General features: G+C 34.4%; 1 protein-coding gene across 1 annotated transcript; it reads right to left on the bottom strand.

Moving 5' to 3' along the window:
• Nucleotides 1-819: 819 nt before the first annotated feature.
• Nucleotides 820-4829, bottom strand: LOC123229231 (putative disease resistance protein RGA4). The gene is made up of 2 exons (XM_044654892.1): nt 1253-4829; nt 820-1068 (listed from the first exon to the last, which is right to left on the bottom strand). Exons 1-2 carry the CDS (start codon nt 4775-4777, stop codon nt 1030-1032), a joined length of 3564 nt encoding a protein of 1187 aa, XP_044510827.1. The 5' UTR covers nt 4778-4829; the 3' UTR covers nt 820-1029.
• Between the last annotated feature and the right edge of the window lie 10429 nt (nt 4830-15258).

The raw sequence follows: 15258 nt of genomic DNA, 5'->3' as shown, positions 1-15258 counted from the left end.
AATTTTGTTTAGGTTATACTTATTCTAGATATTAATGAACTGTCCCCCCATTGGGCATGAGAGAGATTTGTTGGAAGGTCTTGCCCAAACAGTTGAACTTACAAATAAAAGGAGAAAAATGGAAAAAAAAAAAAACTTCATATAAAAGGCTTTGTTGGAAGCCTTAGTGAATAAGGAGAGCTTGAAAAAAGAGAGTGACAAGTGAAAGAGAGTGATTGAGTGGGGATAGAAAAGTGAGGACCTTTTAGCTAAATGGCTATAGAAAAGTGATTGGGCTAAAAGGCTTCTCTCCTTGTTGTATTGGTGTCACCTTGTTGATAATGTTGTTATGAACTCAAGTTTGTTACAGAGATGGTTTTGGTTGTGAACTTATTCTATGTTGTAGAAGATTGTTCTTCTGCGTTTTTTCATCTCTTTGCATTGAGGAAAGGGTTTTTTTCACACAAATTTGGTGTCTAGTCATTGTGTTGTGGTTGCATGTTTTTGGTGAATCTCTTGTGAAATTGTCACTTGATTGAGTTGAAAAACCTTGTCAAAATATCTAAAAAGTTGTTTTTCCACAACACTGATAATATCCCAAAAAGTGTTTCTCAAAACTCTCCTACATGTCGGCAAATTTTGTGACTTTTTACATATTTCTCTATCATGAACTATTTGATTTTCAAGATCCTGTATTTATAAACAAATAGAGATATGCAATTTCTATTAAGAAATACATCCCTTGGTCTTGTAGAATTATTTTCTTGTATAATTGTATTTCTATAATAGCAAATTTTCTTAAAAAAATATGCACTCAAACTTAAAGAAAACACCAGAAGAGAGCCATAATCCTTAATATATTACAGGGAATACATATACAAGAATGGCAAAGAAAATAGTTCACAAATGCAAGCCAACTGATTGCTAGATGAATGCTGTTGTGCTTTTTCGACATCAGACAGGTACTTAGTCAAAAGCAAATTACAAATTATGCGGGGAGATATAACGTTGGATTGGATTGCTGTTTACCGGAGAGAAGCATCTATATTTCTAGCTACATTTCCTTGGTGGTTGTTGATCTTTGTGACACTATCAGCACAAAAGCAATCAAATCAGAAGTTGAGGCAGAAAAATCCAGTATTATTTAATCATCAAAGGACTTTTAATATTTGATATTTCAGAATTGGACTTAAGACAACAATAATTAGTCATATTGATAATACATGTGAAGAAAGACAGTTGAGAAAAAGAAAGGGAATGTGATGCCTATTACCTTAGAAGTTTCTCTATCAATCTGAATGTCAGGGATGTGAGCAATTTGAGGCCAATTCGCGCTTGTTTCCTTTTGATTGACGGGGAATAACTGGGGACATTTTGAGATTTTCAGGCTCTGTAAAGCTTTGAGGTAGCACATTGATTGAGGCAAAGATGTCAATCCTAGACAATCTGAAATTTCAAGCCTCCGAAGAAGCGTAAGGTTGCCCATCCATTCTGGTAAAGTCTTTAAACCAGGACAAATTCTAATCCATAAGTTTTGCAGAGAGGTAGCATCTTGAAGACCATCTGAAATAGATACTAGTTTTGGCATATCAATGATTTTCAATGTCCGAAGACACTTCAGGCCTTGCAATTGCATGCCATCCTCATCTCCATTCGACAAATCAAGCTCCCTGCATTCATTGATTTCAAGCTCTTCAAGGGTGGTGAGATGTTTCAACCCTTTAGACAGTGACATTAGTTTTGCACAGCCACTAATTGAAAGAAACCGGAGAGAAGTTAATCCCCTCAATGCTTCTCCAGGTAAACATAATAGTTTAGAACAATTTGATACAGACAGGTGCTCAAGAGAAGTAAGGCTTTGCAGTCCCTCCAGAGGCAAAGACACTAAATCCGTGACACTATCAATGGACAAAAATTTCAGTTTAGAAAGCAGGGATGAAGAAGACGAGAATGAAATGGTTGTTGCAGTTGTTGAGATTTCTTTTGTTTCTGCTGCAGTCACCATAAGCTTCTTTATTAATGTTTCACTGGTGTCCTTGAGCTCAAGTTCTTCGAGGATTGGATGCAATGGCAGAAATCCCAATTCAGGGCAGTGACCGATCACTAATTTCAAAAGACAAGGAAATGTTGGCAGACTAGCCTCATCTACTGCTTCTCTCCACCATCCCTTTGAATTTCGCAAGTCGAAGAGTCTAAGTTCTTTTAGTGAGGGGAAGAATGTTGCTGATCTTTCTGTTTCAGACATGTGAGGATTACACCTAGATGAAGAGGATGAATAAGATATGTAATTGCTGGTTTCTATATACTCCACAGCAGTTACCTCTTCAAGTTTGAGAACCTTAAGCATTGGAAGTTGGCTAAACAACGGGAGCTCCACGCACCTGTAACATCTCCATATGATGATCTCAAGAAGATTTGGGAGCAACAATGACAAGTCAGAAATGATCCAATTCGGAAACCGTCCACCCCTATAACCATAAATGTGAAATTCTTTCAGTTCTGAATGAGGTTGAAGGATTTCCAATAACTTTTCATCTTCTTTGATGATTTTATGATTGTTAGCTTCTCGTGTCCATTCCAATCTCAAGACCTGCAAGTGTTGCTTGCTCTTCAAGTTTGCTTCTCTGGATTCTGATGCCACATTTTTCAAGTTTTCCAGTTTGGCTATTGTCAGCTCTCCTCTAAGATTGTATAGGTACTTTAATTCCCTCAGGCTTCCACTACTCGAAGATGAGGAACTAGCCTTCCCAACTACAAATCTTGTTAATGTCAGCAGGGCAGTAAGTTGCCCCAGTCCAGATGGCATATGTGACAAACCAATACATTGATCCAGCTCAAGATGCCGAAGACTGGTCATTTTTCTCATATATCTAGGCAGTTTCTCTAGCATTTTGCAGATGCTGAGTTTCAAAGTCTGCAAATTCTGCAGCCTGGTGATGGAACTGGGGAGTCTTATGATATCTTTATTCTTGGAGAGATCAAGATACCTCAAATGCTTTAACTTACCAATGCCAATTGGCACATGGTCAACTCCAGTATTATGCAGATCCAGCGCATGCAAGTACTTGAAACAAGAGATAATTTCATCATGACTGACTTTCTTCAGTATTCTGTGAGAAACCGGCTGCAAAGGCAGAAGAAATGTTCGTATTCTGTTTGCTTCTACCAATGAATTCGGAATTTTCCAAGATGAATCTACTGCAGCATCAAATGATACATGGCGGATCCTTTTGGATATGTTTTTTGCATCCAAATGCACCATGGAACTCTCACTTCCTGCAACTGACTGTGCAAGGTCGTGCATAAGGTCGTGCATTTTAAAACTTATGACATTGCCCCATTGATCATAGTCTGCATCCTGAAAGAAGGACCGCCTTAGTAACTCCATGAAGTACTGATCACCGGTTTCCTCAAGATTTTGGTTTTCGTTTGATGACTGAATAAACCCTTGTGCCATCCAGAGATTCACCAGCATCTGCTTACTGATTTCGTGGTCTTTCGGGAACAATGAACAGTAAGCAAAGCACTGTTTCAAATATGAAGGAAGTTGATCAAAGCTTAGCTGCAATATTGACATCATATCATTTTTATCTTGACTTGTCTTTGAAAGTTCCTTGTTCTTGAAGTAGAGCCACTCAGATTCTGAATCTTTAGAATACAAAAGGCTCCCTATAGACCTTATGGCAAGGGGAACCCCAGCACATTTTGTTACAATCTCCTTCCCAATTGCGACCAGCTTTGAATTATCTGGTTCTTGCCCCTGTTTAAATGCCATTTTCTTAAACAAACACCAAGATTCATCACTAGGCAAACCTTGAAGATCATAACTTTTTGCGATGGTTCCCGTGATATCTGCAACCAATTGAGTGCGCGTCGTCACAATTATCTTACTTCCTGGCAAACCACTCATCAAAAGATCTTTCAATTTTAGCCATCTCTCGCGATCTTCATTCCATACATCATCTAAAACAAGTAAATATTTTCTCCCATCAATTTCCTTCCTAAGGTGAGCCTGCAGGCGTTCCATCTCAAGATCATCATACTTAGCATGAGTTGCAGACTGCAAAATCTTCTGCACAATGATTTTGACATTGAAAACATTAGAAACGCACACCCACATTCTTATCTCGAAATGCTTTCTAATTCTCTCATCGTTGTACACAATTTGAGCAAGCGTTGTCTTCCCAAGCCCCCCAATTCCGACTATTGGAACAACCGAAACATTCTCTGTAACATTGGAATCCAACAACAATCCCACAATCAAATTTCTATCCTCATCTCTACCAATTACTTCTTCTACTCGCACAAAAGAGTGAGTTTGCTCTCTCTCCATTTTCTCAGCCTGCATCACGTTCTCATTTGGACGATCTATGAAATGATACTTAATTTTATCAGCAGCTATATGATCTAATTTTTCCCTGATTTCCTTAATTTTATGCCCCATTTTAACACTATAAGCAACATGTTTAAGCTTGGAAAAGAAATTCCTTATCTCTTTCGTCTTCTTTTCTTGTTGCAGAATCAGTCTCCTTCTCCGAACTTCAGTTGAGAAATCATCCAACAAATCATCCACATCGTAAATTGCAAGTTTTAGCTTTCCAAGCCAGTCTCTAACTTCATGGCTCTTTGCCTGCTGCTCCTCAGCGTCTAAAACTACAGCTTTGATGGCAGAAACAGTGTTGTTCAGCTTTTCAATCTCTTTCTTTACACTCCATATCATGTCCATCTCTCGGAGAGCCAATTTCCCAATTTTTCCTAGGATTTCATCAGCAATATTAAACAAAACAGCTTCTGCCATTTTTCTTTAATCGAGTCCTTTACAGGATTCAATCTCAAGGACTCTTACACCAATGTTTTTGTCATTGTTTTGATGAAGAAGGGTCTTTGTGATAATAAAATAATCTTCTTTTCCAATCACAACATGCCAAGAGGGGTTTATCTTATATTTGAATAAACCATTATCAATATATTGTGCTTTCGTTTTCTTGTTTGACTTCATCTTTCTCCCTTCGGATTGGGTGCAAAACTTTCCGGGAAATTTCAGAGAACCAACTTTTGTTTAATGACAATTCCGTCCAATCATTACATGCCAAGTCAACAAACATATGACTGATGAATGTGATGAAATATGAATAAAATAGAGTAATATTACCCGTAATCATTTAATCCGTCAATAATATTTTAAATATTGTTTTTAGTATTTATTTCAATATTAAAAGAATGTATTATTTTAGATAAATCATCATTTTATTGAGCATATATATAGTGTTCAACTAATATAAGTTTTTATTGATTATGCATATAAGAATAAGTTCCTCTTTCCTTAGAAAGTAGATAAAGGTTTTTTTCTTTTTTAATTTTTTTGGGGTAATTAGATAGCCAAAAATGCCATTTTCGTCATTGCTTCTTTTACGTGCTCTCTAAGACTTTCTCTAGGAAATTATTATCATGGTTTTGTGCATTATAACTTTTTTTTTTTCAAATATTTGGTTATTTCAGGACTTGAAGCTTGGGCATCAGGCAACTTGGAAAACTTGTCTCAGCTTCTGGTTTGAGTTCCATCCACAATTATGAATGTGGTACAACTTAACTTTCTTTGTTGGTACTTTCATCTAATCAGCTAGTTTCTATGACAACCCTACTAGATTCCATCAAGAATGGCTCAACATCCGCAATTGGACCAGCTCCTTGAATAGCATTGTCTATATCAAAATCAACCAAAACTTCTTCCAAGTTAAGAAAATTTATGAAGAAAAAAATTTAGAATCTTCAAAGTCTTTGACCATTACAGTCCAAAGTAATGCATCTAGATGAACTTTGGCCCTTTTTCCTAAAAGCATTTAGAAAAAATTTGGAATCTTAGGATCAATATTTTTCCATTCAAATAGTAATTTTGATTAGAGCAATTGGCAAGTTTCCTCCAATAGTCCATAAATTTTTTGTCCTTGTTCCATCATAATTTCCATTCAGTTTTCCTCCAATTCCCATCACTGAGTGCATAGGATCTCTCAAGTCTCTACCGCTCATTAAAGAAGAAGAATATGTACATTTGTTTTTCCTTTTTCCATCATAATTTCCATTCAATTTTTTACCCTTATCTGTGAAGTATGGTAGAAGAAGATGATGAAAACAGAGCACAGTTGATTAGATTGAATTGCCATTAATGGCAACCATTTTGCCTCATTAAACCATAAACTTAATTGTTCTCACACATCTAAACACACGCCATATTTTAACAATGGCAAGGAACAAGATCAATAATACTCCATCAACAACTCTTTATCGAGTGATTATTAAGAAAAACATGAATTTGTTATAATTTTGTACAATTATTCAATATACTAATTCAACATACAACAAGCATTTAGAAAAAAAATATATTCTTTGCCATTTTTGTTGTCAGAAAATGTCAAAAATGCTGTCGTAAAAGTCAAAATTGCTCACTATGATGGAATCCGTGGAAGCCTCAGGATTTCTTAGATTATGTGAATACTGAATTCAGGGAAAATAAAGGTGGGTATTTGATTTAGTTTTCTTTATATATGAGAGCACTTTAGTCATTTCAAGTTAATGAGACATTTTTGCTTTTGTTAAATAAAATTGGATAATTTTGTTTAAACCAGTAATGTTTAGAATAATTAATTTTATATGCCTACTCTAGCCTTAACTCATATTAATCTGACCATGTGCATGGAAAGGAAAGCATATAAATTATTTATTCATATTTAATCCCGTCTTAGCGCATTATTGTAGGTGAAAAAGAAGATTGGTTTAACTTTAATAAAATAACAACCAAAAAAAATGGTAAATTGTTTGGTGTAATATTTTTTCCATGGAAACGAGAGCCAAATTTTAATTGCTTTTTTCTTCTTAAAACTTTGAAAACTTAACACTGCAACAACTAGATATTATATATATATATATATGCACACACACTAGAGGTCTTGAGATTGAATCACAGAAAACATGATAAATCAAATTTGCCAAAATACACAAATATTACCCCTACCCTCTATAGATAAAGGGTAAAATTGCATTCAAATATAAAGTTATGATCAAATTAAAGCTGGTGCATTAATTGTTAAATAATTCATAATCATAGACTTATAATTACTAAATTATTGAAGAAAAGATAGTTGGATCATTGATAATACATGATACAACAAGACTGTAATCAACCTGTTCTATCGAGGGAGCCGTTTGAGCCAACCTTTGCTCCTAAAGAAGAGATTGAGAAGAGAAGAGAGAAAGAGAAAGTCAAAAGAGATTTTCTTCATTTCATGCCCAAAAAAAAAATTACACATTCTGCTATGTTTATACTTAAACCAACATCTGTCATTTGAATAAATCAACAAAAATTAGGAACAGTACAAACTTCCTAACAACTCTCAAAATGGCTTCATGATTTTTGTGCTTGTTTAACTGCTTGCCTGGTTTTTGGCTATGTTTAACTTCTGCTACATTTTATATTTTTCCAACCAAGCAGGAGTTCTTTGAACTCTCCCTTTCTGGGTTGGACATTTGTTTTCATTGGGTAGTTTTCAGATGAGCTTGCTTCATTTGTGTTCGCCTCACTCCTTACTTTGTTGTAGTCCATGTTTTTGCGCCACTCAATCCACTCAATAGCTACTTGGCTTAAATCCAACTTTGCAACACTCTCCTCCTCCTCAAGGCGATAATTAGGGTATAGTCGAATGAAGATAAATTTTCCCATGTTGCATCCTCAGGCATTAAAGTGCTCCATTGAATTAATACTTGTTGTTCTAACTTCCCTTTGAGTTGAACTGAGCGTGTTCCCAATATGGCTATAGGCAGAAGTAATGGCTTATTGCCAGAGCTGAGAGGGGGTAGAGGTTGAGGAATAGATGGTAATGTTCCCTTAAAAGGCTTTAAAATAGAAACACGAAATATAGGATGGATGTGACTACCAACTGGAAGTTGAATTTTGTATGCCACAAGACTAATAATAGAAACTATTGGAAATAGACCAAAGAACCATTTACTTAGTTTGTTTGAAGTCCATTAAGCCACTGTAGATCGTTGATAAGGTTGTAGCTTGACAAACACAAGGTCGCCTACCTTAAAGGAAATATTTTTTCAATGCTTATCTGCTTAAGTCTTTATACGTTATTGTGCACGTTGCAAATGAAGTTTCACTTCACAATGTTGTAATTTTGAAAGAGAAAAGAAAACATAGTGTTGCTATTAAATTGAGAGCAACATATTTGAAGCAAAGAAAAACTACTTTTTTTTAATTTCAGAAACATTACAATTTAAAGCTTAATTAATAACAACTCACTAAAGTCATGATCCTAAGATTATGTCGTGATCAAGAACATGAATTAATAATAACCCACTAAAGTCATGGTCCTAAGAGTACGCCATGATCAAGAACATGAATAAAAAATAACCAACACAAAAACAGGAACAATTTGAAACATTCAACTAAGCGACATTTATGATTTCATATTAGCAGTCCTAAACATGTCTTCTAACACTTCTCCTTGCTTTAGCAGTTGCAAACGCCAAATTTTGTCCTCAGACATTCAAACTTGCTAACTGGCAGTGGCTTTGTGAAAACATCTGTAACCTGATCTTCTGTTTTGCAGTAGACAAAAACAATAGCTCCATCTTTCTGTACTTCCCTTAAGAAGAATAACTTAATATTAAAGTGCTTAGTTTTTCCATGAAACACAAGATTTTGAGAGATAGCAATAGCAGCTTGGTTGTCAACAAGAATCTCCATGCTTTCCTCTTGCTCCAAGTTAAGATCAATTAAAATTTTCCTTAGCCACAAAGCTTGATTGACAGTAGCTATTGCCGCAACAAATTCTACTTCAGCAGTGGATTGAGCTACAATTTTTTGTTTTTTTGAGCTCTATGAGAAAACACCAGAACCAAGTGTGAAACAGTAGTCTGAAGTGCTCTTCATATCGTCAATGGAGCCTTCCTGATTGCTATCTCAAAAACCAACCAGCTTAAACTCTTTGCTCCTTGTGAATTTAATGTGAAAATCACATGTGCCTTTCACATATCTAAGCACTCTCTTTGCAGTATTGAGATGCCATTCGCTTGCACAGTGCATAAACTGAGGCAAAATACTTACAGTATTTAAGATGTCAGGCTGAGTCGCTGTGAGATATATTAAGCAACCAATCATGCTTTTGAAATATGCTTGATCAATTTTCTCTATTCCATCTTCTTTACAGAGCTTTTCTTTTAAGTTCATCGGAGTGCTCATTTCTTTGCATTCTTTGAGTTTAAACTTCTTAAGAATCTCTTTGGAATATTTCTTCTGACAGATGAAGACTTCATATTCATTCTATTTTATTTTCATTCCAAGAAAAAGGGTTATTAATCCGAGATCTGTCATCTTAAAAAACTCCGTCATCTTTTGTTTAAACTTCTCCATACTACTTGTGTTGTTTCCTATCACGAGCAAATCATCCACATATGGTGAGATGATAAGAATGTTAGCTCCATTGTGCTTGACATATAATGTTGATTCAGATAAGCTTTTAGCAAATCCTAAGTTCTGCAAATGTTCATTAAACCTGCTATACCAAGCTCTTGGAGCTTGCTTCAATCCGTAAATAGCTTTTTAAAAAGATATACCTTGTTTTTTTCTCTTTTCTTTACATAGCTTTCTGGTTGCTCTACGTAAATCTCCTTCTACAAAAAACCATTCAAGAACACCAACTTGACATCTAACTGGTATACCTTCCAATTCTTTTGCACTACAGCGACGAGTAAAAGCCTAATGGTGTCGAGTCTAACGACTAGTGCGAAGGTATTTGAGTAGTCCACACCAAGTATTTGAACATATCCTTTAACCACGAGTCTAGCTTTGTACTTATTGATTAAGCCATCAACATTAAACTTGGTTCTGTACACCCACTTGACTTTAATTACCTTTATGTTTTGGGGTCGATCAACCAACTCCTTGTTTTATTATTTTCAATCATGAATAACTCTTCCTTCATTGCAACAATCCAATTTTGATTCATCTTGGCTTTTTCATAATCTGTAGGTTCACACACAACAATATTGCATTTTTGATAAACACCAAAAAGTAGTCTTGTGCCTTTGATAGGACTATCATCCACCATTTCATTCTCTCAATCTCCAATGGTTTGTTCTATTGTGTCCAAAATAGGAAACTTAAGATTTGGCTCTTTTGAGGTTAGATCCATCTTCTTTGCATCATCCTAGTTCCACTTTTTGTCTTCCATAAAGTGCACATACTTGCTTATAACAATTTTTCTAGTTTGTGGCTGGAAAACTTTATAAACTTTTGTGACCAAGCTGTGGCCAATAAAGATGCCTGGAAGTGCTCTTTTATCTAGTTTATCTCTTTTGATTTGTGGAACATGGTGAAGCATAGACATCCAAATATTTTAAAAAAATTCATAGATGGTTTATAACCATACCATGCCTTAAAAGGTGTTTGGTCCTTCATTGCTCTTGTGGGAAGCCTGTTTTGCAAAACAACTGCAGTGTTGCTACTTCAGCCCATAATTGCTTTGACAGATTCTTCTCATATAGCATACATTGTGTCATCTCTAATATGAATCCATTTCATCTCTCACTTATTCTATTTTGTTATGGAATGTATAAAGCGGTTAATTAATGTTGGATGCCTTCTTCCTCACAAAAATGATTGAATGCTTTAGAGGTATACTCTTTGCCATTATCTAATCTAAGAGTTTGAATTTTACCGCTGCTCTCGTTCTTAACTCTAGCTTTAAAGTTCCAAAAGATTTAAGCCACTTTTGACTTGTGCTTAAAAAAAAAAAAGATCCAACACATGCGAGTGAAATCATCAATGAATGCAACATAATAAAGACTATCTTTTAGAGAAGACAATCTTTGTGGACCTACAATGTTAGTATAAATTAATTGTAACTTCTTTGATGCTTTCCATGTTGCCTTGGGAAATGGTTTCCTGCTTTGCTTTCCAAATTGACATGTTTTGCAGTTTGGAATATGATCATCAAGTTCTAGAAGATCATTTGCTATCTTGGATTTCATCTACAGTAGTCTCTGGTGATGATAGTGCCTAAACCTCTTGTGCCATAATTCAGTGATTTTTTCTTTGATTAGGAAAGCAGTTTGCTCCTCCTCCAATAGATTTAAAGCAAAACTTTTGCCTTTCATTTTTACTTTGAAAATATCTTGGCCGACTTCATCTTTAATCAAGCAATTTTTGTCTTCAAACACAACTTTATAACCCTTTTCAATTAGTTGTCCAACACTTAACATGTTTTGATCAATTTCAGGGACATAAAACACATCAGAAATGAACTTTGTACTTGAACAAGTTGAAATTGCAACTGTTCCTTTTCCTTTCACAATTATGTACTTGCTATTTCCAACTTGAACCTTTGATGAGTTTACATTGCTTAGTTCCTTAAATAGATCCTTGTCATGTGTCATGTGGTTAGTACAACCACTGTCAATAAGCCAACTCTGACTTGATTCGATGCTAGAGAAACATGTAACAATGAACAAGTGATCATTTTCCTCTTGATCAGCAGTCTTTGCCTCTTCACCATGCTATTGATTTTTATTTTGCAGATAGTAGTTTCATGCCCTATTTGATTACATTTAGTGCACTTAGCATCAAGTCTTCTCCAACATCTAAATGAAGGATGATCTTTTTTTCTATAGTGTTGGCAAGGTGGATAGGATTTCTTTTGACTTTCATTCTTTTCTTTTGCATTGGCTGATGCTTTACATGCCCCATTTGATTCAAAATCCTTCTTCTTCTTCATTTTGTTTTTAGCCATATTTTGGTGATTGGCTACCAAAACTCTTTCGATTGTTGTATTCTCCCTTATCAGTCTTCTTTGTTCTTGTGCTTGCAATGCATTAAGTAATTTTGCTAAGGAAAATTTTGATAGATCCTTAGTATTCTCCAAGGTAGTGATAATTGCTTCATATCTTTTAGATACTGTGACAAGAATTTTTTCTACAATTCTTGAGTTAGTAAATTTAGATCCAAGAAGCCTTACTTTGTTTGCAATACTAAAAAGCTTGTCGGAGTAATCTTTAATTGTCTCGAAGTCGTTCATTCTTTGAAGTTCAAATTCCCTGATCAAGTTTAGGTCTTGCATCCCTTTAATTTTTTTCATCTCTTTCATATTTTTTCTTGAGATAATCCTATATCTCTTTTGCTGACTTCAAAGATATGATACGAGTGAAAATGGTGGATGAGACTACAACAAACAAGCAAGCCTTTGCCTTTGATTTCTTTATCTTCTTTTCTTTCTATACTGTTATCTATGTCATGGTAGGATTGCTTGGAAGTGTAAGAATTTCATAGTCTTCTTCTATTGCTTCCTAAAGATCTAAAGCTTCCAAGTACATTAACGAAGCAATTGCAAAAAGACTACTTTCTGCTTCTATGAAGCGTTAAATTCACACATAGATCCCTTAAGAAGATTGCTTTGATACTAAATGTTATAATTTTGAAAGAGAAAGAAAACAGAGTGTTTCTATAAAAATTGAAAGCAACGTATATGAAGCAAAGAAAAACTAATTTTTTTTAACTTCAGAAACATTACAATTTAAAGCTTAATTAATAACAATCCACTAAAGTCATGGTTCTAAGATTATAGCATGATCAATAACATGAATTAATAACAACCTACTAAAGTCATAGTCCTAAGATTACGCCATGATCAAGAACATGAATAAAAAATAACCAACACAAAAATAGGAGCAATTTGAAACATTTAACTAATCAACATTTATGATTCCATAACAGTAGTCCTAAACATGTCTTCTAACACACAAAGTGCTCCTTCCCAAGTTGAAAGGACTAAGTTGAAAGCTTCCAAACTTGAACTACCATATGTGTACATAGGAATTGTTGGGGGTGATCTCCCAAAAAAGGTTTGGTAAGGACTCGTGCTAATAAAGGAATGAATGACAGTATTATAATGTAACTTTACCTATGACAACTAATGGTGCCATTGCCTAGGTCATCCTGCATATAAGATTCTAAATATTGCTTCAAATAACAATTAAAGACCTTGGGTTGACTATCTACTTGTGGATGATATGTTGAACTTATCTTCAAAATCGTGCCGCTGAATTCAAACAATTTTTTTCAAAAAGCACTGAGAAATATCTTGTCCCAATTAGATATGATTGAAGGAGGAAACCTATGAATTTTTACCACTATGTCATAAAAGAAATGAGCTATAAATTCAATTGTAAATCTATTTGGTAAGGCTCCAAAATGAGCAAACTTAGTGAGACCATCCACCACAAATAATATAGTTGTATAGCCATTCGAATTCGGTAAACCAACTACAAAATCCATGGTTAAATCCTTATAAACCTACTCTAAAATTGACAAGGGATGAAGTAACCCAATTGGAACTATTACTGCATATTTCACGTGCTAATATGAGAGATAACTCTCTATAAATTGTTTCACTTTAGCACGTATATGAGGCCAAACAAAGTTGGCTAAAAGATGAAGATATATGCATATAAACTGTGCATGACTAGATTGAGGGCTTTCTTGGTATTCTTGTAACAATTATTATGCAATGGTGAGGATGAACTCAACTAGTAATGACTATTCTGTACTTAGATTCCCTTGATAATTTCGTAAAATTAGGCCAAAGAATCCCATTTCTACATTAGTTAATGTAGTTTCTATAGTTCTTCAAATTGCAAATTTTCTTGAAACAAATCAAAAACATTTACAAAGGTTAAAACACAAAAGTCAGCATTTTGAAAAGATATAGAGATTGGGCTGTGTTCCTCAAATTACTTGGAAAGAGCATCGATGACAATATTGGTGGTGTCTAGTTTATATTCAATTCAGAAGTGAAAACCTAATAACTTCCTCAAATATCATATTGAGTTGATGTTTGAATCATTTGAGTAAGTAAATCCTTGAGACTATTGTGATTAGTTTGTACAACAAATGTGCTTTCTAAAAGATGTTGCTTCACTTTTCAACAGCCTAAATGATGGCAAAAAGTTCTTGAATGTAAGTGGAAGCATTACACATTTGAAATCTCAATTTTTTACTAAAATGTTGAGAGGTTGACCTTATTGCATAAGAACAACCTTAATACCTATGGTTGAAGCATCTATTTCCACTTCAAAGGGAAAAGAAAAATCTGGTAAGGACAAAATAAGAGCCTCAGTCATTTCTTTCTTCAATTAAACAAAGGCTTCTTTAGTAACTGTAGTCCAAAAAAATTCTCCTTTCATTAATGAATCTGTCAAGAAAGTCACGATCATAGCATATTGATGGATAAAACTGCTATAATAGCATGTTAGCCCTAAAAATCCTTTCACTCTTTTAACAGTAGTTAGATATGGCCAAGATAACATTGCTTCAACTTTGGAAGGATCTCTTTGAACTCTTTGATAGGGATAATATGTCCTAAATATTCAATGGATGTTTTCCCAAAAAGGCACTCACTTAACTTCACATAAAATTAATGATCCAGTAAACAAGATAAAACCATTTACAAGTTGTTAATATGATCATAAAGAAAAGAATTGTATACCAAAATATAAGTAGAAAAATGATACTAAATTTTTGTAAATATGGCTAAAAAATTTTATTCATTGTTGTTTGAAAAGTACAAAGGGCATTTGAGAGCCTAAAAGGCATTATAAGGAACTCATAATAACCCTCATGCATTCACAATGTTGTCTTATATGTATCATATTGCTACACCTAAATTTGGTGATACCTTGAATGCAAATCCAATTTTGAGAAAAGAAAAGCACTGTGTAGCTCATCAAGAAGTTCTTCAATAATAGGCAACAAAAAGCAATCACGAATTGTGAAGTGTTAAGAGCCTGAAAATTGATCCAAAACCTTTAAGTACCATCACGTTTCTTGACCAAAAGAACCATAGAAGAAAACAAACTTTGGCTAGTCTTGATGATTCCTATTTGTAACATGTCTTGAATTTGCCATTTAATTTCATTTTTTTAAAAGTATGAGTAGCAATATGGTTTGACATTAACAAGTTGGGAACCCAACACTAAGTGTATAGCTTGATCTGAGTCATGACATTGAGGTAGCCTCATAGGTTAAGAAAACACAAGGAAAAACTGATTAAGTACATCGAATAAGGTTGAAGGCAATGTCACTTAAATTTGTTGAAAAAAAGCAATATCATCATCTAAGAGTACTGGTGAAATCCATGTAGTTGTCAGCTAAAAATTGAATCAACATTATGGTTGAATAATAAAGCAGTAAACTGATGGAAAGAAATGGGTTAAATGGTCAAAAGG

The sequence above is a fragment of the Mangifera indica genome, chromosome 11 (genome assembly GCF_011075055.1).
Source record: "Mangifera indica cultivar Alphonso chromosome 11, CATAS_Mindica_2.1, whole genome shotgun sequence".
NCBI lineage: Eukaryota > Viridiplantae > Streptophyta > Magnoliopsida > Sapindales > Anacardiaceae > Mangifera > Mangifera indica.
Note: the sequence above shows the minus strand (reverse complement) of the source record. Positions and strands in the feature narration are given on the sequence as shown.

Bases quoted from the DNA above. Each gene is read 5' to 3' on its own strand.
- LOC123229231 (XM_044654892.1), bottom strand. From the start codon at position 4,777: ATGGCAGAAGCTGTTTTGTTTAATATTGCTGATGAAATCCTAGGAAAA. The intron at 1,069-1,252 runs GTAATAGGCATC...TTGTGCTGATAG, and splicing joins TTGATAGAGAAACTTCTAAG to TGTCACAAAGATCAACAACC.